The sequence below is a fragment of the Brienomyrus brachyistius genome, unplaced genomic scaffold (assembly GCF_023856365.1).
Source record: "Brienomyrus brachyistius isolate T26 unplaced genomic scaffold, BBRACH_0.4 scaffold76, whole genome shotgun sequence".
In the NCBI taxonomy this organism is placed as follows: Eukaryota; Metazoa; Chordata; class Actinopteri; order Osteoglossiformes; family Mormyridae; genus Brienomyrus; species Brienomyrus brachyistius.
Window position 1 is genome coordinate 705,035 of NW_026042351.1, and position 25,260 is coordinate 730,294.

The window sequence follows — 25,260 nt, forward strand, 5'->3', positions numbered from 1 at the left end:
CTGGAACAAGGCCCCTTTCCTCCTTACTTTATACTTTATTTCCCTAGTAAACCACCTAGGTTTCAATTTCCTAGATTTATTCTTGCTGGAAACAGGTATGAAGTCCTCTTGCACTTGCAATAATGTGCTTTTAAAAAATTCCCAGGCCTCTTCAACAGTTTTGTTATTTAACTCCATCCAGTTCACAGTTTCTAGTTTTAGTCTCATACACTTAAAGTCAGCCTTCCTAACATTATATATTTTTGATTTGGACTTAGTGTCACGCTCGATCGCGGGCAGAGCGGCGATCGTGCGGGCGAGCAGGCAGAAACGGGCAGACAAGCCGTAATCAGGGCAAACAAGGGGTTTATTACGGATAACGGGGCAGGGAACAGAAGACGCCAACTAACATCAATGACAGACACGGGTTAGTACAAATCAGGAACTTAAATACATGAAACAAGGCAGCAGGAAACAAGACACGACTGGGCACGATCAGGAAATCACACGTGGGTAATTAGGGGGCGTGGCACACACGAGGAGCGGACGGAGCGGGCGTCACAGAACCCCCCCCCAAAGGTGCGCTACACCGGGCGCGCCAAGGAAGGGGGCGACGGACGGGACGAGGCAGAACAGGACCGGAAAGACAAGAGCAAAAAAATCAATGGGGAACAGGGAACAAGACAGACAGGCAAAACTGACACAGAGGCAGAAGCCAGGACAAGACATGACACAGGACAGGAAAGGCAGACAGACAGACAAGGAAGGGAGAAACAGAGGGAACAGGCGGAACAAAAGGAGCGGGAGTGACGGGAGGGAACGACGGGAAACCAGGAACAGAGGACGGCGGGACAAAGGCAGGAGGAGGAACAAAGACAGGCGGGACAGAGACAGGAAAGAAGGGAGAGAAGGAGGAGGAAGGAAGGGGAGCCCGAGGGAGCCCCAGCGGGCGACGGGAGGCAGCCGGAGGGGCCGCAGGCGGCCGGGAGGCCGGAGCCGGAGGGGACCTCGGAGGGGCCGAGGAGGCAGGGCGAGGGACCCGCGGAGGGGCCAGGGAGGAAGCAGGAGGGAGCACCGGGGAAGGGGACGAGGGAGCAGGAGGGGCCCACGGCGAAGGCCCGGAGGAGGGGGGAGCCGCAGCAGGCGGCGACGTCCGGCGGAGGGCCGGAGGTAGGGGCCCCGCAGGCAACCGAGGAGCCGCCGTCGGGGAACCCCCAGGCGACCGACCAGGCACCGGAGGGGGGAGCGAGGCAGGGCGACGAGGCATCGGAGAGGGACCCGCAGGCGACAGCCGACCCGGAGGGCCAGGAACCGCAGGCGCCAACCGAGCCCCAGCGCAGGCGAGGCAGGGCGAGCCAGGGGGCAGGGCGGGCGGGACCCCAGCCCTGCGTCTGTGTCCCCTCCCCTTGCGGGACACAGACAAGCCGACCCTAGGTCGGGGTCGACGTGGCCGGGACGAGGGACAAGGGGTTACAGGAGCGGGGCCAGGGACAGGCAGTAAAGTCATTCGGGGCGCCTCGGGAGCTGCTGCAGGCGGAGGGGGCGCCGGGACAGGAACAGGAGCGCGGTCAGGAACAGGAGCTGGCTGCAGAGGGGGCGCCGGCCCGGGAGCTGCAGGTTGCTGCAGTGGGGGCGCCTGCCCGGGAGCTGCAGGTTGCTGCAGTGGGGGCGCCTGCCCGGGAGCTGCAGGTTGCTGCAGTGGGGGCGCCTGCCCGGGAGCTGCAGCAGGCGGCTGCAGTGGGGGCACCTTTGCAGGAACAGGAGCGCGGTCAGGAACAGGAGCGCGGTCAGGAACAGGAGCGCGGTCAGGAACAGGAGCGGGCTGCAGTGGGGGCGCCTGCCCGGGAGCTGCAGGTTGCTGCAGTGGGGGCGCCTGCCCGGGAGCTGCAGGTTGCTGCAGTGGGGGCGCCTGCCCGGGAGCTGCAGGTTGCTGCAGTGGGGGCGCCTGCCCGGGAGCTGCAGGTTGCTGCAGTGGGGGCGCCTGCCCGGGAGCTGCTGCAGGTTGCTGCAGTGGGGGCGCCTGCCCGGGAGCTGCAGCAGGTGGCTGCAGTGGGGGCGCCTGCCCTGGAGCTGCAGGTGGCTTCAGTGGGGGCGCCTGCCCTGGAGCTGCAGCAGGCGAAGGGGGCTGCGCAGGCAGCGAAGGGGGCTGCGCAGGCAGCGAAGGGGGCGAAGGCGGCTGCGCAGGCAGCGGCGGCTGCACGGGAGCTGGGTCCGCCGGCAATGGCGGCTGCACGGGAGCTGGGTCCGCCGGCAATGGCGGCTGCACGGGAGCGGGGTCCGCCGGCAGCGGCGGCCGTTCCGACGGCGTAGCCGGGACCGGTGCTCTCCGGACAGGAAAAGCTGCCTGGGGAGACAGCTTAGCAGAGCTAGGGACCATCCGGGCGATTGGGGAGACCTCCCGATCCTCCTCCGGGAGGGCCGCCGGGATGAGGGCACATGCCCTCAAGGCGATCGTCGGGGCGATCGCCGGTTCCTTCCGTCTCCTCCTCCGGCTTTTGGTAGCGGCGGGAGGTGGAGCTACGTCCGCCAATGCGGACGGCGGAAGGACTGGTCCCCGCTCGCTGGGAGCGACTGAGCGCTGGGTCCGGAGCTGAGCTATCCGCTGGAGACCCTTGCGCAGCACCTCGGCCAAGCGGGCTTCTAGGTCGAGGGCTAGCTCCCCGAGGGTCCTCTCACACCAGCGGACAAGGCTCCACGCTGGACGATCCTCAGTGATACCGGGTTGGGATCTCCAGTACGCTACCTGTTCTCCGAGGCGGAAGTACTCCTCCTCGGAGATGTATGCAGCTTTGTTGTGGTCTGTCATTCTGTCACGCTCGATCGCGGGCAGAGCGGCGATCGTGCGGGCGAGCAGGCAGAAACGGGCAGACAAGCCGTAATCAGGGCAAACAAGGGGTTTATTACGGATAACGGGGCAGGGAACAGAAGACGCCAACTAACATCAATGACAGACACGGGTTAGTACAAATCAGGAACTTAAATACATGAAACAAGGCAGCAGGAAACAAGACACGACTGGGCACGATCAGGAAATCACACGTGGGTAATTAGGGGGCGTGGCACACACGAGGAGCGGACGGAGCGGGTGTCACACTTAGCTCTTCGAACACTAAACTTAACCTCAAATTTGACCATGTTATGATCGCTACTGTGAAGTGGTTCTAAAACGTCTAATTTACCAATCCTGTCCTGGTTATTAGAGAGAACAAGATCAAGAATGGCATCTCCCCTGGTAGGGGTGTTAACAAACTGAGTAAAAAAACAATCCTGTACTAATTCCACCATCTCCAGTTCATTTTCTGAAGAGCCAGTGACAATGTCCCACTGCATTCCTGGTAGATTAAAATCACCCATAACTACCACATCATTTTTATTGCTCATAGTCCTAATATCACTGTATAACAATCTGCTTTCCTCAGCAGCTATATTAGGTGTTCTGTAACAAACACCGACAATTAGGCTATTTGAGTTTTTAGCATCTAATTTTACCCATATTGCTTCCGTAGTTTTATTTATATCAATAAGTTCCCTTGCCTGCAAGTTTTCCTTGACATATACTGCAACACCACCTCCCTTTTTTCCTATATGATCCTTACGGAACAACGTGTAACCATCCATATTATATTCTTGTCCATCCTTTTCACTCAACCACGTTTCAGTTATTCCTATAATATCATAAGAGTCCGATGAGATAAAAGCCTCTAAATCATGAATTTTATTCCTAATACTTCTGGCGTTTAAATACAGACAACAAAGGGTAGGCCTATTACGGTGCCCACTTACAATATGATTATTTGGGGCTTTCCGTTTCCCCCCACTGACATAGTTAACTAACCTCCCTGCCCCCCCAGTCCCTAGTTTAAACATTCCTCAACTACTCTACACATACGCCTCCCCAATACACTGGTTCCCCTCTGGTTCAGGTGCAACCCATCCGGCTTGAACAGGTCCCACCTGTTCCAGAAGGTCCTCCAATGCCCCATAAACCTAAACCCCTCTTTCCTACACCATCCTTTTAGCCACGCATTTAATTTCCTTATCTCAGCTAACTTAGCCTGACTTGCACGTGGCACGGGGAGTATTTCAGAGAATACCACCGTGGACGTTCTGCTTCTAAGCTTATTGGCAACTTCTATAAATTTATCCTGCAGAACAGCCCTTCTACCCTTGCCTATGTCGTTGGTGCCAACATGCACCACGACAACTGGATCCACCCCAGCTGGGGCCAAAAGCTTATCCACACGATCTGGAAGGTCTCCTACCTGGGCCCCAGGCAGGCAAGACACCGTACGGGACCCTCTATCACGCGTGCACACATAACTGTCTACTCCCCTAATAATGGAATCCCCCACTACCACAACCTCCCTCTTCCTGGGGGGAGGGGGCTCCTCAGTGCCCAAGGGCCCACCTGCCTCCCCAGTCCGTTCCGGCTCTAAAGCTGGAAGAACCTGAAACCTGTTCGACACAGTCACCTCAGGTGATGCCGCCTCTGCAACGTGTGTACGCCCTTTCCTGCGTCTACGACCTACGGTCACCCAGCTCTCTCAGCCTCTCTGCTCTTCATTCTCCCCCCTCCCGGCTAGTGGCGTACACACCTTCTCCCTAAAAGGCGTATTAACTTGCTCCTCTAACTCACTGTTGCATTGGATGAGAGCTGGTTGCTCCTCAAGGTCGCGAACCTTGACCATGAGCGAGTCCACTAGCTTACATCGCTCGCAGATGAAGTCCGACTGGACACTAACGTCCAGAAGGGCAAACATGTTGCAAACGCAACACTGAGCCGGCCCCATAATTAACTAACTCACTATGACCCCGTACTCCCAGCCCAGTAAATTTATATAGCGTATTTAACTTTAAAGATTAATTAGCGTACCGTTAAATGCAATAAAGTGCCGAGTACACTAAAATAAGTTACTTGGGTTGAAACGGAACTTAATTATTATTTTTATTTAAAATTTTAAATCCGATAAATTTACTACTACTTACCAAAAGAACTTCTGCCTGAACCAAGTATGAACTAAAAACAAAACGAAATCGAAGTTGCTCTTGGGAGGTCGAAAAACCACAAAAACCTTGCAGAATTAATCAGGATAAAATATATAAAACGATAAACAATAAAAACTATACGATTAGGAAGCAATCAGTCCCGTGTACATGATCAGCCAGAAAATACTTGCATTCATCTAAACTTTTATAAACTTTAAACTGCCTTTGCTTGCTGGCCTGTGGGCTGATGGACAAACTTGAATGCCTTACAGGATAGGATAGGATGCACACTCTTCATTGTCCATTAAATCCCTCTATCAAGTGTCAATAGGCTCCAAACAACCAAATGTAATTAAAGAAAATTTAAAAAAGGGGAAAAAATACAGAAATAACCCAAAATAAAAAAATAATAAATAAATAAAGACTAACCAAAGTAACTTAACTGTCCCCCTCAGTTATCAGTCATCAGTCAGTCATCACCCTGACTAAACTGTATAATGAGCAGATGGGACTGTCAGTACATGGTTAGATCGTGTTTAATACAACAACTGGAATACTGCATACAAGGCACAAAAGCACTGTGGGGAATAGAGCATTATGGGAACAGTAGTTCTATTATTACACCTCCTCCTTTTAGCTTAAGTCAAATGTGCTGTGTACCTTTTGACATTAATTTCTATTACTGCTATCAACAACCTCCTTCTCTCTCTCTCTTCTACTGAACTTCCCTCTTTGTTCACAAGTCCATTCTGTCAGGTGGTTTTCCAGTCAACTTGACCTAGTAACAGTCCCTGTAGGCCAAAGATGACCTTTATCAGTCTCTACCACATATGGTCTAGGAGTATCTGCAGGTCTGACGACTCCCAGCAGTCCCTTCTGTGGTAATCCAAACTGTCTGACCAGATGTCAGTTCTGCGAGAGGTCTGGAGCGGAGTCTGCGGTTGTAGTGTTTTGCCTGCTGACGCCTTCTCTCCTCATCCTGCTTGCGAAAAACTTGCAGATTTGGCCATTTAGGACCCAGCTGTCCACCATCTGGCTAATCTGTGCTGTGATACCGGGCCACCATACTGACAGTGTAGCTCTGGCTCGGCATTTTGTAATTCCCTGATAACCTTCATGCAGACGCTGAAGAACATCCGCTCTCAAGGGGGGAGGTATCACAAGTCCTTCTCCCTTCATGAGAAGGTCGTGAGCAAGGTGAAAATCCATTGTGCGCTGCCAGTATGGTTTAATGTCTGGATCTAACTTACATCTCTCTGGCCATTCTGTGAAACAGTGGTTTGTCACTTGTCTGCATACGTCGTCTTCTTTCTGCACTGTCTTTATCTCCTCCAGCCTTTTGTCTCCACGTCTTTCTCTAGCTGAAGATGCCGTTCAATCAAAATGAATATTTTACTCACTTATCTTTTGGTCTTTTATGATTCTATGTGTACCACCTCCAAATTATTTTGAAGATTTGAATTTCATTGTATCCAAATTAATTTGGAACGGCAGACAACCCAGGAAACGCTTCTCAGTTTTACAGCGCACCAAATCAGACGGTGGCCTCGCCCTCCCTGATTTTAAGCTCTAGCATTGGGCATTTCAAATTAGGGCTATGCGCACTTGGACAGACGCAGGCAGTGTAGTGTCGTGGAGAGGTATTGAATCGGCTATAGTGCATCCCCACAGACTCCAGGACTTACCTTTCCCAGGGGTAGGTCTTCGTAAATCACGACACAAACTTGGTTGTATCTTTTCATCCACCTTAGCTGCATGGTACAACGCCGAAAAAGTAATAGGTCAACAATCTCCTTTATGGAACAATTTCCACTTTCTGTCAGACTATAAAGCTTTTGTTTGTCCCCCCTGGTCATCCAAAGGGGTTTTCACATTTTCTAATACGTTTGATGCGAATGTTGTGCGCACATTCCAGGACATTCAAAAAGAATACAGTCTGCCTGGCTTCTCATTTTTCTTCTACCTCAGGCTACGATCCACAATGAAGGCCTATGTTGTGCCATGGAATTCTGTCTTAGATGATCACCCAATGTTTAGCTTTGTGACAACATTATTGTCCATAATGACAACAGAGGATAAAACTAGACAGGATACACAAAGCCCAGCAAACAAAATTTACTCAAAATAGTACCGACTCCTGAGAAACAAATGCTGCTGTTTTACTTTGCCTTTCCACTAATACACATCCATCCATCCATTTTCCAAACCGCTTATCCTATTGGGTCGCGGGGGGTCCGGAGCCTATCCCGGAAGCAATGGGCACGAGGCAGGGAACAACCCAGGATGGGGGGCCAGCCCATCGCAGGGCACACTCACACACCAGTCACTCACACATGCACACCTATGGGCAATCCAGCGACGCCAATTAGCCTCAGCATGTTTTTGGACTGTGGGGGGAAACCGGAGTACCCGGAGGAAACCCCACGACAACATGGGGAGAACATGCAAACTCCACACACATGTGACCCAGGCGGAGACTCGAACCCGGGTTCCAGAGGTGTGAGGCAGCAGTGCTAACCACTGCACCACCATGCCGCCCCTAATACACATTAAACACCAAAAAATAAAAAAACAAAAAAATCTCACCTAACCTTCCCAGGGAGCGATCAGGGAGTCACATCTCCACCATATACTGGTGAAATCCTGCCGACTGCGTCAAATCTGTAGCGGTTAGGGAGGAAGCAGAGAGGGACACAGAAATGGAGACCCGACTACGCCACTCTGGGAAATTCACCCAGAGAATTAAGTACAGGAGTTTGCAACCCACTCCGATATAAAAGGACACAGATTCGTAATCACCGCCTGGGGGACGTGAAGACCATGAACACTGCCTTTATTATTCTGCTTCCAGTTAACACTCCAAAGGAAAAACCAAACAGCAAACAAATTACTACCCACAAATGGTACAAATCAAATCATGTTAGAATAACACTCCAATCACACAAAGAAACCCAAACCCAGCAGCTATTACCTTGGGGTGGGGGGACACACTGTCAGAAGGTACTCCACAGGGTCACCACATCACATGGCGTAGATACACACACCAGGGGGGTGGGCTAAGAAGGCAGAGCGACCACGCAGCGCTATATCGCCACGACCTACCCCCCCCCCCCCCAAACCAGATCCTCACCACCCAACACCAAGCCTCCCCAACGGCGCCCCACGGTTTACGTACAACAAACTAAACAAAACACATAAATACTTAATACTAATTAAACAGGAAACCCGAAAACAAAATAAACGAAACAAAAGCAGAAAACACAGCAGGACAAAACAGCAGCAATTGCAGTGGCTCAGTATCCCGCCGGCTGCCTGGCTCACGCCGGTCCGGGAACACTCCACCAAATCGCCATCCACTGACTGATCACAAGCGGTATTAAAAGGGAACCTTAAAACGGGAAACAACTGCAAGTGGCTAGATTACCAAGCCCTCGCAAACTGCAGCGATGGAGATACCCACAACTTTGAAAAAGGAGATACTGGCACATGGAGAGTCGCGTCACTGGTTACAGGGTGGTCCAACAGACAACTACAACTGGATCTTATATACGTACGCTGGCCACAACAATTAATCAATCAATTTAACAAAATCACGATACCTGAAGAGATCGCACCCTCCAGCTCCATCTTACTACAATAGTTACTACTCTCGCTGCTGAAGGGTTATACAAACAAGATTAATTCAGTGAGGAACCTCCCTCAAAGGTACAACGGCAAACACCCGCAGGCTTCAGATCACAGGCCCAAGTTCTGAATCACTATTCTACCAACACACAGGTAGAAGATGAAGAACTCTCCTCAAAGTAGTGCTGTCAGTTGGACCTTGTAACATGAATAATCATAGTGGAGAGTTACAATTATTATTTTAATGGGAAGATGTGACATTTTTATTGGGGGGGGGGGTCCCACTTTCAGAAACAGCCAGTGAGACTCGTTTACCTCAATCCTTCTGACCATGTGAGTCTCATTAATGAAACCGTATCTTAAGCCCAGCCGGAGCCCACCTCCCCAAGGGTACACTCTACTTTCCCAGAAAATGTCAAGATGTATTCAAATTCAACTCCGAAACCTACTGTCAGTTTTTAGAAGACACTTTCTTCAAGCAGTGGTACAGGAAACAGTCAGCATCTTTCAGCAGGACCATGATTTTTATGCAGGACAATGCTCCATCGCATGCATCGAAGTACTCCACTGCATGGCTAGCCAGTAAAGGCCTTAAGGATGACAGAATAATGACATAATCACCTGACATAATCCCTATTGAGAACTTGTGGGCCCTGCTTAAACGGGAGATTTACAGTGAAGGAAAGCAGTACAGCTCTCTGAACAGTATCTGGGAGGCTGTGGTTGCTGCTGCACAAAAAGTTTATTGTCAACAGATCAAGAAAATACCAGATTCCATGAATGGAAGACTTATTGCTGTTCAGGAGCCGGACTGCTTGGGGGAAGAAGCTATTGCACAGTCGTGCAGATCTGCTCCTGATGCTGCAGAATCTTCTTCCGGATGGAAGAGGGGTAGTAGACAGTTGGTGGGTTGGATGGTACCGGTCAGTCACAATGCTGGTGGCCTTACGGATGCAGTGGGAAGTGTAAGTGTCCTGCAGGCTGGGGAGGGAGCTGCCGATGATGCACTCAGCGGTCTGCACAGTCTTCTGAAGGGTCCGGACCGCTGAGCGCGTCATCAGAAGCTCTCCAGCCTGCAGGACACTCGCACTTCCCACTACATCCGTAAGGAGGTGGCTATATTGCTCACTAATTGATATTTCATGTCAGAATTGTTTATTTGGAAATTATGTGATGTTTGTTTATTAATCGCACTTTGAAAGATGATAATGAACAAGGGAGATGGGAAAATGTAGGTTTTCCATTTAGTTGCATAATAATTGTGCACACTAATAGTTGTGTAATAATTGTGCACACTAATAGTTGTGTAATAATTGTGCACACTAATAGTTGTGTAATAATTGTGCACACTAATAGTTGTGTAATAATTCTGCACACTAATAGTTGTGTAATAATTCTGCACACTAATAGTTGTGTAATAATTGTGCACACTAATAGTTGTGTAATAATTCTGCACAGACATGTATTCCCCTGATAATGTTCACACTCACATTTCTGGGAACATTGGGAGCAGTGTGTGGCTCTGTGGGCTAAGCCTGTGTGCTTGTAATCAGAAGGTCGCAGGTTCAAACCCAGCCTCAGCCTGTGGGTCCTTGAACAAGGCCCTTAACCCCCAGCTCCCTGGGTGCCGCTACGGGTGGCAGCCCTTCGCAGACAACTTCCTCTATGGAAAAAAAAGAGCAAGTTGTGGGAGGTGTAAAGACAATTTCCCTACAGGGACAATAAAAGTGTCGATTATTATTATTATTTCCCTTGCATAACATTCAGGCTTCAGGTTCATTAACATTTTGGACTGACTGATGACACTATATTTGTTTATTATTAAAATTAATCCCAAAAACACAACTCGCCTAATAATTGTGAACACAGTGTATTACATTGTGGGAACCAAATGTCCCCCACGATGAGATAAAAACCTTTTGCCATGTAAGGATATTTTTCACTCCCCACACCCCACAAACATAACCTCAATTTCATAAAAAAAATCTGTGAATAGAATCACAAAACTGGAAATACCTAAAATCTTGTATTTTGTTTGCTTACTTATGGTTAAGGTTGGGGCTGGGTAGACTGTCATTGTTGGGATTAGAGTTTTCACCATAGAAACAAATGGAGAGTCCCCACAAAGACATAATTACAAACCTCTGTGTGCGTGCGCGTGTGCGTGCGTGTTTGTGTGCGCATGTGCGTCTGTGTGTGTGTGCGCATTAGCGTGCATGTGTGCGCCTCTGTGTGTGTGCGTCTGTGTATACCTGGCTACAGAAGATGGATGGATGGACAGATGGAATTTGCAACCTTACTAAAGAGTAGCAGAAGCACTTCTGACACTTGAACCCTGATGATAAGTACAATTATTTATGTAAAAGTGCATCAGTTTTGTACTTAGTGGCATTTGCCAAACATGCTTGTAAAGGTGAATTCTGCCAGAGGTCAGTGCTGTGGGTTGGCGTTTGGCTCAGTGGCTTATATCACTATGCTCCTGTGACTAAGGCCCTTAACCCCAAACGCACCGGTGACTGCCTGCGTCTGCCTTCTCAAAGAAACAATTTTAAATTGTTTGACTGTGGAATTTGAGCTTCGTGGGTCCAAACCTGCTTAGTCACACCGCCTTAAGTTTGCTGCTCAACTCGCCGCTTTCTCAATTGTAAGTCGCTTTGCAAAAAAATATCTCCAAAATAAAAGTAAATGCTCTTTTTTGCAGGAGAAAAAATGATCAACATGTGTTTCAAACGGTACAAAAGTGGGTCTGACCTTCATGCAGTTTCAACAAAACGTGGGTGGGGACAAGGGACGTTGCGATATAATGTGATCATACGATTACGTTTGCAGCAAAATAAAAGGACAGCGATAATGGTTCCCAGCAGCACAAACCAAAGACAATTGGATGAAAGCAGAGTGGAATATGGGAGTATGGTAGACGATCCTTTCATAGCATCCAGATTTCTTAATGTTTGCTAGGCTGAGTTTGTTTATATGGCGAGGAGCCCAGCACCAAGTTACACAAGAAAATAAGCTGGAGGAAAGCAGCAGGCAAAAGCCTGACCCAGACGCAGCCCTGGTGCACGCCGGTTGGCGGCTGGGGAAACTTGCCGCGTATCGCCCCTACGGCGGCTGTTTCAGCTCACGGTAGGAAGCCGCCATCTAGTGGTGCGCTTTGGGAATTGCATGTAGCGCCAAAGTTCCTCGAAATTGTTACAGTATCATGGACCTAAAGACTCATTGAGGTTTCACTCAAAACACAATATTGTGCAGTTTGGGGATTTGCGTTGGTGTTTTTGTGCTCATCATCACAGGTCCTGAGGGCCCATACATGCTGGTGCTGAGCTCTGTTACTAATATTCTTAAGTATTATTTTTAATAATTGTTGCACTTGGACTCGATCTTTTATACAATGTTTTGTCGCTTTTAATCTTTCCAAGCACTTTGCATACCGGGGCGACGCCCAGCACCGTACAGTGTCAATCTGCTTCCTCATTTGTATGTCGTTTTGATAAAAGCTTCTGATAAATAAGTAAAATGTAAGTCAGTATAAATGTATATACAACAGTAACTATGGTAGATTTCTCTCTGGTAGGTCTCTCTGACCTTACTGCACTGGGAGAAAAGCCCAGTGTAACATGGGCTAAAATGTAAATGTGTAGTTTTTTAGATCTTAATCTGAAAATCCGTTCTTCGTTTTCCCAGAAGGTGGCAGCACATGAACACTGCAAAACTGCAAGCTTGGCTTGTCGCTTTGTATACAATAGTGCGCTATCCGTATATTAAAAATACTACATAATTACATACATCAATCAATATCAAGAACAGAAAGATGCCCACACAATATACCAAAATCTTAAAATCCCCCTTGGCAGCATGTTACGCTGTAGTTTGGTTTGTCTAAGCTCCACACTTTCCCAGAATTACCCTGGACTGCTTCCAGTACGGAAGCCCAAAGAATCAGACACGAAGCTCACATAACTTGGCAAGAGGCCCCTGAATTACCTGAAGTGGATGGAGTTTTCACCTCGGCCCATGGGGATTCAGAGCAGACACAAATGAGCGTGACCCCATGTGTGATTTACAGTAAAAGGTGACTGAACACAATACACAGCCTCTGTAGTGTCTCCACTGTCCAGCAGGGGGTGCCACATGAAAGCTGCCCAGCAGGAGTAAACAGGTTTCCGGAGATGCTGCATTGCAGTCCCACAGTCCTCTAGTCTTAAGTGCTCAAATTTTGTGGTCCCTCTATACCTTAGTCTCATAGTCCATAGTGCCCAATTCCCCTTTGCCCCACTTCCATGATCCACAAGTCCCTAGTCTCCTTGTTTCTTAGTCCCATGGTCCCTAACACTGTAGCCCCTTTTCCCCTGGTCCCCTATTCCCTTAGTCCCATAGTCTCCTAGTCCTGTGGCCCCTAATACCATAGTCCTTAGTCCCCTAGTTCCTACTCCCTATTCACCTTGTATTAAGCAGGGAGCAGGATTCTGAGGCCATCTGATATGCTTTACAATGAAGCTGTGCTAAAACCAGTATATGCATGAGGGTGTTTGCGCTGCCCTGCACTAGACTGGCTGTTCCTGTAAATCACTTATATGAAAGTGCCTGTGGAACACAGATAAAATCCACATGTCTGAGGTGGCTGGCATCTGGTCTTTCTCATGTGTCAGGCCTGCGATGCAGCATTCAAACACATGGTCTCCTTTTACAGCCAGCAGGTTACGCAAACGTACCGCTCAATCGGGGCCATGTGGACAGCTGTCTGCCATCTCTGATTGGCCGTCGAGTCCACGGACCCCAAAGGTTAAACTGGACACTGGCAAGCGTGTCTGATTCATCAGATTCCCGTCTGCTGGGTTGGGCAGCATCACATTGAGGAAGAACCTCATTGTGTTTTCAGCTACCTGCCATTAGGAGCTGATTACTTCAAGTCATTAGGACTTTTTTCATAGAGATTCTCTAGCTGAACAAGTAGAGTGTTGCATTTATGATGCATTGGTCATGGGTTCAAATCCCCCAAGAATATGCATAAAACATAACCCTTCCCACTGCTGTAAGTCACTTTGGATAAACAAGTCTGGTAAATGCAAAAGTGTTTCTACAAGTGGTACAACAGCATGCCCTACTGGTCAGATTAAAATGCTGTTTGGATATATTCCATTTCATAATGTGGCTTCTGATTATAACGTCAATGTGTAATAGGAATTGATTGGAAACGTATTCACTACTTCTTTTACAAATGTATTTATCTGGACGAATTGGTCCAGTTGGTCTCTCTTACCTTAGACCCCTGGGAGAAAAGCTTAGTGTCCATGGGGTTAAATGTAAATGGATATTCTATGTGATGAGTAATATAATCTGGGTTAAGGACGACTCAGATGCAGTAGCTCTGGGAAAGACACAGGATTTATTAAGGGAATACAGCAAACAACACTTGGAAGAATGATGACGGAGCTGAGGAACCATGAGAGCAGGAACATTTATACACAGTAATCACCGACGGGAGATGGGTGTAGGAGGATAACAGACCAGGGTGGAGAACGTCAACGATGGGATACAGCTGGGGAGGGTTAGGAGAGTTACGGAGGGCCATTAGTGACCTCTGCTGGCTCAATTGGGAGGAGACGGGACAGATCGTCACAAGTACCAAGATGTGATGCATCCATCTTCCAAACACTTATCACAAGGGTATCCCAGAGCCAATTACAGGAAACGCAGGGTACAAAGGTGGGGTCCACCATGGATACAATGCCATTTAATCACAAGGAACACTCACAATTATGGAGTCCGGACAATTTACAGATGCCTGTCTGAGTCGCTGCAGGAAGAAACCCATGTGGGATAAAGAGAGCAAACAAACGCCACACAGACAGCATAGGAGAAGGATGGAAACATTCAACACTGCAGCTGCAAGGCAGCCCTGTTACCCACTGAGCCGCCCCTCACTGGATTCTCATGGTTAAAACAGGACATGATGCCCAATACATTCAAAATGCACATGTGGAGGATTTCAGCCATATGGTTTTGAGTAACTTTTACACCCACGTACCATGTGTGAGATGGAGCCGGCCAGTTCCTCTTATGGTCCAATTCTGCTCATGCATTACTAAGATTATGGTACTTAGGTCCTCCATCCATCAGATCCTCTTCTCACTGTGGTCATGCTCATCCACTCTGGACACTGTATGCTTGGTAAAAGACTCTCATCTCTGTATCCTTGGTAGCAAAACAAAAAGGGGGTTTGCTGAACTAGATGGGCTGAGACTGGAAACAAAGAGGATCGTGAGGGATCACAAATGGGAGGACTAGCAACCGGGAAGGTCACAGGCAGCAGGAAGGTCTAACATCAATGGCCGAGACAAATAGATACTTAAATGCAAAGACTAACGAGGGGCAACAAGCAACACTCATGAGTTTTTTTTTTTTATTAATTCTGTTGAAGCATGGTTAAAAATCAATGTCTGACTTTTATTAGTTAAATTTCATAGAATTTTTATTTATTATTACTTTTGTCAGATTAAAGTTATTTCTGTGACCATTGTGAGTTTTTCTTTCATTGACTGAAGGGTACCAACAATTTTGTCCACGTGTGTAGCTAATCAATACCTCAGTGACTTTTCAAAACTAGTTTCATGAATTAATTGAGCTGGTGGTGAAATTTAACAAATACATGAAATGGCCAAGGTGAACCTGAGGAGAGGTTTAGGAACCATATTGGTGTTCATCTAGCCATCCAACAAGATATCAGTAACTTTTTGGAGAACATAAGAAATTCCTTTTAGTTTTTTTTGTTTTACTCATAATTTGCACATGTTCTAATATTAAATTTTGTTTTTAATACTGAGAAAATATAAATTTACTACCCAGATAAATAGCTTTAAACATTTCCTATGACTCCCTAAGACTTTTGCACAGTATTGTATATATCTCAGGATTCCTAATGAAACAGGATTTATGTGTTTTTTTTCTGGTAATTGGTAATCACCTACACTACTTCATTGATGATCAGGTGCCTTTCTGTTGTTGTTGTACTAACGTGACTTATTAAGATTTTATGTTATTTATGTTTACTTAGTTAATATATGATTAATTTGATTATGTTATTATCTTTACTAAGTTACCTCAGGACCGCTGTAGGTTTTGAGTTAATAAACTGTCTGCCGTCTGCCGCCCCCTGCTGGCCAAAGCGTCGCCGCTGCGATATCAGGCTGCTGCGCTCAGTGAGCAGAGAGCGCGGATTAAGTCTGTTACTCAGTTACGTTCTGGGCAGCGCGGAACCGGGACATTAATGGGATAGAATAGGAAGCCTTTATTGTCAGTGTACAGGTAGCAAATACAATATATAGACCGAAATATAAAATATACATATAGAGGGGAGGGGAAAAGCTCCCCCCACTCATCAGGCTTAGATTTCATTACATTTTATTTTTTTCAGAATCAGAATTCACTCCATTGGTACAACTGCATGTACTATGAATTTGTTTAGGCAGGTTTGGTGCATTTACAGACAACATAGAACATAAGTCAGAGAAAAACAGTCATTCTACATGTTTGTTCAGCTTACAGAACCCAATTATTAACATACGTCACACTTCAGACAGAGTAAAAAGGGTTATACTGGTTATAAAGCAGAGATTTTACCTTTTTGCCGTGGAGAAGCAGCGACATGTGAGACTGATACGGTAAAAATGATTCCTCCAGCACACAGTGAGCTATCCCAGCATGCACAGCGACACGGGGGAGTTTGGATAAACCCCAAACCCTGGATAGAGGGACTCAGTGAATGAGGAAGTGAATCTGTGCAGGGGGGTCAGTCCATCAGAGGAGACTCTGTAGAAGGACAGAGCACCAGCCCCCCAGTCCAGATACACTCCTACTCTGCGGGAGCCTGAGGGCCGTATGGGTATGAGAGTCGGTTTATTATTGTGCCAGACAGAGTGTCTGTGAGGAGAGCAGCACAGCATCCATGACTTGTCATTGTATCCAAGCCCACAGTCACTCCCTCCTTTCCTCCCGATCCCTTTATAAGTCACTCCTATGCAGGCAGCATCTCCATCCCACTCAGCCTCCCAGTAACAGCGGCCAGTCAGACTCTCTCTGCACAGAACTTGGCTCCAGCTGTCAAATCTCTCTGGATGATCAGGATATGGCTGCTCTGCCCCCCCTGTCACCTTCCTGTCCCCCCCTGACAGAGACAGGAATCTGTTTGCTGTGTTGGGGTCCAGCGTCAGCTGGCAGGAGTCTGTAGGCAGGAGGAAGAGCGATTGATCCCATGACGAAGCCCAGCATCTCCATCATTATCACTGTCACACCTCACACACTCACTCACACAGAACTCGCTCCAATACACACATTTTATTCCCAATATACTCATGTAGCCGCCCGAGTCTGCGGCGCTCCGGCTGCCCCCTGCGCTGTGAGACACGCCGCGCTGAGAGACTCGCTGGGGCCGAACTGCACTTTAGCCTGCGCTCTATTATTCTGTACGATACATAAAATATAAAAAGTCAAATATGTGAATTACCTCAGGAAATGTTGGTCGCCCGCGCGACGCCGGTGGGAAGACGCGCCAAAATGACGCGCATGTTAAACGAATAGGCTTAATTATAGGTAAATAGAATTACAAACAGCATTCATCAAACATATTAACCATAAAATTACACAACAAAGATTACCACTAAAAGTGAGTTTGTCTTTAGGTCACAATATGAACGTCTTTTAATCCACTTTGGACACACACCTCTCTCCAGCAGCGCGCCGACGCGACGCTCCCAACGCGGACGCATGTAGGCTGGTTCTCCGCAAAGCGCAGCACTCGCGTATTACACCGCGTATGCGTACATGGAAACGTTCATATTTCTCTGGTCAAGCTGTGTACTTTGCACATGCGCACGTGTCCTATTTAAGTATTAGTAGTAATTCTGATATTCCCTGCACACGTACCACAGCCGCGAGGTCTGTGTATGTTTCCCTACGTTTTACAAATTCAGAGCGGCAGTTCACGGGGCTGCCAACTTTGATCAACTGGCTGGCGTGAGATTTTCAATTTGGGACAAGTCTGCACACATATGCATACGCATTTAAATGTATGCAACAGTTCTATTACCTTGAAAATTGGCTGTAGGGTTTGCAAACTACCCCAATCCTCATCAAAATCATCTATGTTGGCGTTTAAAGACAAATTTGTAGTGCGGCAGGCGGTCGTCCGCGGAGGAGTAAAATGCATCATAAAAGTCTATACAAACACGTCCGCTTATACGTGCGCGGAGAGGTACCAGTCTGGCCGCCACGTTTTCTGTGTTGATTCCGGCTTCGTCTGCGCACTTACATGAGGATAACAAGACGCATGCGCGAGGTGCAGTGCCACCAGAAATTGGCGTGGCAGTATGGTCACGTTTTGTCACGGAACATTGTCTTTACTAACGGTACAGATCGTATTAAAGTAGCATCTGATTTTTTTAAGAATGAGTGTCCAGAAGAGCTGTATATTTTCACAGACAAGAAAAAAATATTCCGAACACTATTGTGTCCTTCTTTGTACAGCGTCTTCAAAATTTAATGGCAGTATAAGTTTCTAAGAAAGCAGTGTCATGCGTATAAGGTACAATGAAATTCTAACCTGAAATTCTTACTTACCTACTTTCATAAGCAGCATTATTTTTCATACAGTTCCATCCATCCATCGATTTTTCTGCCACTTATCTAATATCCATCCATGCATTTTCCAAACCACTTATCCTACTGGGTCACGGTGGGTCCGGAGCCTATCCCAGAAGCAATGGGCACGAGGCAGGGAACAACCCAGGATGGGGGGCCAGCCCATCGCAGGGCACACTCACACACCAGTCACTCACACACCAGTCACTCACTCATGCACAATTTAGTAACTCCAATTAGCCTCAGCATGTCTTTGGACTGGGGGGGAAACCGGAGTACCCAGAGGAAACCCCACGATGACATGGGGAGAACATGCAAACTCCACACACATGTAACCCAGGCGGAGACTCGAACCCGGGTCCCAGCGGTGTGAGGCAACAGTGCTAACCACTGCACCACCATGCCATCCTTAATTTTTAATTAAGAATTAAAAATGAGTATATTGGGTCCTAATTTGGTACTAAACACCTGTTTTGTTTTATAGAGAGTCCACCCCACAGCCTGCCAGACACATTCAGTAAACTGATTATGCTATTAATGATCGTATTGTGCTAATTTTGCTCAGTAAGCAATGTGCAAAATTAACTAATGTGCAAAGCTAATTAATGTCTATCATTATTTGAGATTGTTATGTTTATTACTTATTGCTGCTCACAATGATCTGCCTGATATTTTGACCAAGCAATGGACACAAATAAAATAGTGAGTTTAATATTGATTCTACAACAGCTATTAATAAAAGTGAGTTTGTCTTTAGATCACTATATGAACGTCTTTTAATCCACTTTGGACACACACCTCTCTCCAGCAGCGCGCCAATGCGACGCTCCCAACGTAGATGCATCTAGGCTGGTATATAATGTAGTATATATTATATATAATCTCTCAGGTTATATATAATATATAATCTCTGGGTCTGCCCCCAGGCCTCCTCCTGGTTGGACATGCCTTGAAACACCTCCCCAGGGCGCCGTCCAAGAGGTATCCTAGAACCATCAACTGACTCCTTTCAATGCGGAGAAGCAGCGACTCTACTTTGAGCCCGGATGTCTGAGCTCCTCACCCTCTCTAAGGCTGAGCCCAGACACCCTGCTGAGGAAACTCATTTCTGCTGCTTATACAGTATTCACAATCTCATTTATTCGGTCATCACCCAGAGCTCATAACCATAAGTGAGGGTAGGAACGTAGATCAACTGGTAAATTAAAAGCTTCACCTTCCAGCTCAGTTCCCTCTTTTTCCAAATTGCTGCACCGTGAACAAACCCCCGAGATCAAAGCCAAATTGAACTTTATTGTCATCTGCACCATATATAAGTATAGAGAGAGATGAAATGGCGAAGCTCAGGGCCCACAGTGTAAGCATAAACTTAGTCCAATATAGAGAACAAGACAAGACAATGTGCAAAGGACTTACAGGACAGTGCAACTGAGGAAGAGGAGTAGATTGTGCAATATACAGTAATGTGCAATACTGGACAATGTGCAATATTGTTAGAACTATATTAAATATATGATGTTTTTTCTGCAGTCAGTTAGACCTGAATTCACCATCATGTACGCTGTAACAGCATGAGTTCACAGTGTAAAACAGTGTATGATAATAGTAGTAACAGCAGTAACACGTCTAACATTTCTAACAGCTGAAAATAGGAATAGAAGCAGAATAATGGGGCAGACAGAGAATAATGGGGATTCTTATTATTGCCCCCATGTCAGAGTGACAAAGTGTTAAGTGCAGTGCAGCGCTTAAGGGTCAGTCTGTGGCCTTTAGTTGTGGGTTACGGGGGGGTTGAGGCAGTGAGGAGGCAGAGTGAGGGATCCTGGGAGGCAGCATGGTGTTGAGGAGCCTGACAGCCTGGGGGTAAAAACTGCCACGCAGCCTGGCAGACCCGGCTCTGATGCTGCAGTATCTTCTCTCAGGTGGCTGGAGTGTGGAATGACCATGTGAGGGATGTGATGGGTCCTGCACAATGCTGCAGGCCTTGCGGACACTGCGTTTGCAAAAAGCGGCTTGTAGGGAAGGGAGAGGCATCCCATAATGTTCTCTGCTGTTTTCACTGCTCTCTGCAGGAATTTGCGGTCAGATTTGTTGCAGCTGCCACACCAGATGGTGATGCAGTTAGTCAGAACACTGCCGATGGTGCCTCTATAGAACATGGTGAGGATGGGAGGGGAAGGTTTGCTTATTTCAGCGCCTCAGGAAGTTTAGTCTTTGCTGGGCTTTCTTGAATAAGGAGCTGGTGTTATTTGTCCATGTAAATTCCTCAGTTATGTCCACACCGAGGAACTTGGTTCTCCTTACAATCTCCACAGCACTTCATTCACAGCAGTACCGTTGATGCTGAGTGGGGTGTGGGCAGCACTGATCCCTGTGGGACACCATTGTAGGAATATTTAGCTCAGGCAAATTTTAATATCTCTACCAATATGTTTTGAAATTAATTACATTTGAATTAATCCCCGTGAGTCTGTTAATGTGAGACTTACATGGGATTCACTAGTTACCAGTATCGCTTAGTAACCTGGCTTAGAAGGCTCGTCCAGCGAGTTGCATCACCAGGTAATGTAAACGGTCGGTAGCGAAGCTCCCCTCACGTCCAATGAGAGGGAGCCTCACGATATTTCAGTCGAGTTTGAGGTTTTAGAGCCCATTGCCCATGTGCGTCTGTGATACTACACCATATTTAACTTTAGTGATCTTGGAAGATTCATTGTTCATGTTGACAAGCTGATAATGATCAGTTAAACAGGAGCCAAACCAAGACAGGGCTGTCTCCTTAATGCCAACCACAGATTCTAGCCGGTCCAAGAGGATATTATGGTCCACAGTATCGAATGCTGCAGTTAAGTCTAGTAATACCAACACAGATATACAGCCACTGTCAGAAGCCATAAGCAAATCATTCACTACTTTGACTTTGGCTGTTTCTGTGCTGTGGTTTGGTCTAAAGCCAGACTGATATAATTCATTCGCATTATTTTTCTGTAGGAAAGAAGACAGCTGGGGAGCAACAGCTTTTCCAGGATCTTTGAAATGAATGGAGATTGGCCTATAATTTCCTAAATCACTAGGTTCAAGATTTACTTTCTTTAGAATAGGTCTAATAACAGCTATTTTAAAAGGTTTTGGATCATATCCAAGCCTAAGAGACGAGTCTAACACATTTAACAGGGTGGTGCTAATCAGTGGTCGAATCTCCTTCAAGAATTTTGTAGGAATTGGGTCTAAGAGGCTAGTAGAGGATTTGCAGGAGGAAACTAAGCTCAAAAGTTCTGATTGTTTTATAAGAAGGAAAGATTCAAAGGTGTCATTATCAGTAGGCATAGGACTAACAGGAGGCTGGCAGCTGTATGTAGCTACAGACGTGCACTGGATGGTCTGTCTAATCTTTATTTTACCATTACAAATGTAATAAAGTCATTACTCATAAAAGCTTGTGAGACTTGTGAGTTTAATGTTTAACCTAATGTTAACCTAGACAGAGATTCAAATAGGAATTTAGGATTATTTTTGTTCTCTTCCATGAGTCTGGAGAGGTACACAGACCTTGCAGTCTGTACTTAGAGAGGCTCTTTCCAGGTAGATCTGAAAACTCCTAGTTTAGTTGAGCCCCATTTGTGCTCTAGCTTGTGTGAAGCCTGTTTAAGTTACGCATATGATCAGAGCACCAGGGGGCAGGTTTCTTATCTCTATGCTTTATCTTCTTAAGTGGAGCTACAAGATCTAGGTGCTGCGAAGCGATTTCTCCATGTGCACAGTTACCCATTCAAGTTCATTTTCACACGGGGCTTCAGATGTAAGGCTGAAGGACTGTGGAAGTTGGTTGAGAAACGCTGTTGTAGTTAATGAGGCAATTGAATATCTGATACTGTACTTTGGACCTGGAGCCGAAGGGAGGCTATACTGTATATCAAACGTTAACAAGTAATGATCTGAAAGCAGAGGATTCTGAGGTATAATAGATATGTGTTCCACCAGGACACCATGGCTAAGAATCAAATCCAGGGTGTGGTTACAGGCATGAGTAGCCCGACTACATTCTGACAAATATCTACAGAGGCTAGGATAGCAGAAAATGTTGTTGTTAAAGGATCACTGTCATTCTCCATGTGAATATTAATTTCACGGCTTTGTCAGTAGTGACCACCAGAATTGTTGAGAAATTTGCAAACTCCAGGGACCAGGCGGTCTATACACAATAACAGTAGTGACTGGAGGTTTGGGACCAGCTGGTCTATACAAAATAACAATGATGATTAGAGGTTAGGGACCATGTGGTCTATACAAAATAACAATGGTGATTGGAGTTTAGGGACCTTGCAGTCTATACACAATAACAATGGTGATTAGAGGTTAAGGACCAAGTGGTCTATACACAATAACAATGGTGATTGGAGGTTAGGGACCAGGTGGTCTATACACAATAACAATGGTGATTGGAGGTTAGGGACCATGCAGTCTATACACAATAACAATGGTGATTGGAGGTTAGGGACCAGGCAGTCTATATACAATAACAATGGTGATTGGAGGTTAGGGACCTTGCAGTCTATACACAATAACAATGGTGATTGGAGGTTAGGGACCAGGCGGTCTATATACAATAACAATGGTGATTGGAGGTTAGGGACCATGCAGTCTATATACAATAACAATGGTGATTGGAGGTTAGGGACCAGGTGGTCTATACACAATAACAATGGTGATTGGAGGTTAGGGACCATGCACTCTATACACAATAACAATGGTGATTGGAGGTTAGGGACCAGGCCGTCTATATACAATAACAATGGTGACTGGAGGTTAGGGACCAGGCGGTCTATACACAATAACAATGGTGACTGGAAGTTAGGGACCAGGTGGTCTATACACAATAACAATGGTGATTGGAGGTTAGGGACCAGGCGGTCTATACACAATAACAATGGTGATTGGAGGTTAGGGACCAGGCAGTCTATACACAATAACAATGATGAATGGAGGTTAGGGACCAGGTGGTCTATAAACAATAACAATGGTGATTGGAGGTGAAGAACTACAAAGAGCTGATCCCGCAAGACTAAGAAGAAGAATTTCAAATGTGTTAAAGCTATAAGCACTTTGCTCAGACACTCGCAGGTCAGACTGAAATATTGCAGCAGCACCAGCACCTTTGCCATCTGGTCGAGGGTTATGCTGTAATCAGCTGGAGTAGATTCATTTAGTGCCATGAATTCATTCGGTTTAAGTCAGGTCTCTGTAAGGCATAAGGACCAAGACAAAAATCAGTAATCATTTCATTTATTAGTAGTGCCTTAGGAGCCAGTGATCTTCCATTCAAAAGTCCAAGTTTTAGCCTTGCATTACACCTATTACCTAATAATGCATTTGGTTTAATTATTATTAAGTTATTATGACATTCACTATGGTGGAATAGACCTCCATGATTAAAAGCGCAGGGAACAGACACAGTCCCAGTAACATGAACCCTAGGTGACGACTCTAAGCACCTAGCAGGTGGTCGGTTATGCCGGTTTGCCTGCCGCCTGGACTTGGCCCTGGCTAGTCAGCGATTTGCCTGGAGACTATGAGCTATGCTTTTGGACAGGAGATCAGCACCAGCCCACGAGGGGTGAATACCGTCCCTCTTCAAAAGCCCAGGCCTACCCCCAAACATTTGCCAATTGTCTGTATAACCCACAGCATTTTTCGGGCACCATTCTGACAGCCAGCGATGCAGCGACGATAATCTGCTGTATATTTCATCACCACGTCTAGCAGGGATGGGGCCAGAGCGCGTTACTGACACACACATCTTCTTCACAAGGCTGCACACCTCTATGAAATTTGTCTGTGTAACTATTGACTATGAATTGCAGAATCATGCACAGACAATAGTTATAGCTCTACATTAATTTTATCGTTCTTTTTTTTTTTTTAAGATGTGAACAGAATGTGCAGCCGTGTTGAGGGACCAGGCAGTCTATACACAATAACAATGGTGTTAATGGTTCCCTGACTATGAAACTTGAAAGGGGGGGGGGGGTGACCTATAATATATTTTGCCGAGCTCAGGGGTAGGAATGGACAATGCACAAGCTTTTAAAACTAATTAATAGTCATGCCGAGTTCCTTTAAAAACTATTAATTCTTCTTTATATTTTAAGAACTCAGGCTGGGGTTCATAGCTGTGACTGTCTGCAATTTTCTTACTTCGTACAGAAATTAACATTCATAAGTGCTTGTCTCGTTCGTCGCTCCACATAAGTTATGGGGTCATATGCTGCCTGGGGAAAAATAATACCTGCTTTTGTATCTAGTAGAATAGATTACTGTAATGCCCTCTTGTCTATTTCACATCTACAACGGGCCCAGAATGCCGCTGGCGGAGTGTTAACACGGACCGGTCACAGGGATCACATCTACAACGGGCCCAGGATGCCGCTGGCGGAGTGTTAACACGCACCAGTCACAGGGATCACATCTACAACGGGCCCAGAATGCCGCTGGCGGAGTGTTAACACGGACCGGTCACAGGGATCACATCTACAACGGGCCCAGAATGCCGCTGGCGGAGTGTTAACACGCACCAGTCGCAGGGATCACATCTACAACGGGCTCAGAAGGCCGCTGGCGGAGTGTTAACACGCACCAGTCACAGGGATCACATCTACAACGGGCCCAGAATGCCGCTGGCAGAGTGTTAACACGCACCAGTCACAGGGATCACATCTACGACGGGCCCAGAATGCCGCTGGCAGAGTGTTAACACGCACCGGTCACAGGGATCACATCTACAACGGCCCCAGAATGCCGCCGGCGGAGTGTTAACACGCACCAGTCACAGGGATCACATCTACAACGGGCCCAGAATGCCGCTGGCGGAGTGTTAACACGCACCGGTCACAGGGATCACATCACACCTACTCTCACATCCCTGCACTGGCTTCCTCTGGCTTCTAGGATTGATTTTAAAGTTCATTTGCTAATTTGTAAATATTTACGTAGTTTAGCTCTGTCCTGCCTCAGTAACATGACTGTAAGGTATGTCCC

At 46.8% G+C, this 25,260-nt stretch overlaps 1 protein-coding gene and 1 long non-coding RNA gene across 26 annotated transcripts in view; one reads left to right on the top strand and one right to left on the bottom strand.

Moving 5' to 3' along the window:
- LOC125726799 (uncharacterized) overlaps window positions 1-25,260 on the top strand; it is a 148,114-nt gene that overhangs the window by 92,032 nt on the left and 30,822 nt on the right. The window lies entirely within an intron of this gene.
- The window catches only part of LOC125726780 (NACHT, LRR and PYD domains-containing protein 3-like), a 189,224-nt gene that overhangs the window by 78,931 nt on the left and 85,033 nt on the right, over window positions 1-25,260 (bottom strand). For 11 of the 25 annotated variants that reach the window (XM_049003247.1, XM_049003251.1, XM_049003248.1 and 8 more), the window contains one exon: window positions 16,130-16,810. The exons of 1 other annotated variant lie outside the window; for it this stretch is intronic. In XM_049003247.1, the coding sequence (XP_048859204.1) occupies window positions 16,281-16,810 (530 nt within the window). In that variant the 3' untranslated portion in view covers window positions 16,130-16,280. Of the gene's footprint in view, window positions 1-16,127; window positions 16,811-25,260 lie in introns of those variants that run through there. 13 more of the 25 variants (XM_049003244.1, XM_049003236.1, XM_049003242.1 and 10 more) reach the window with 3 other exon arrangements.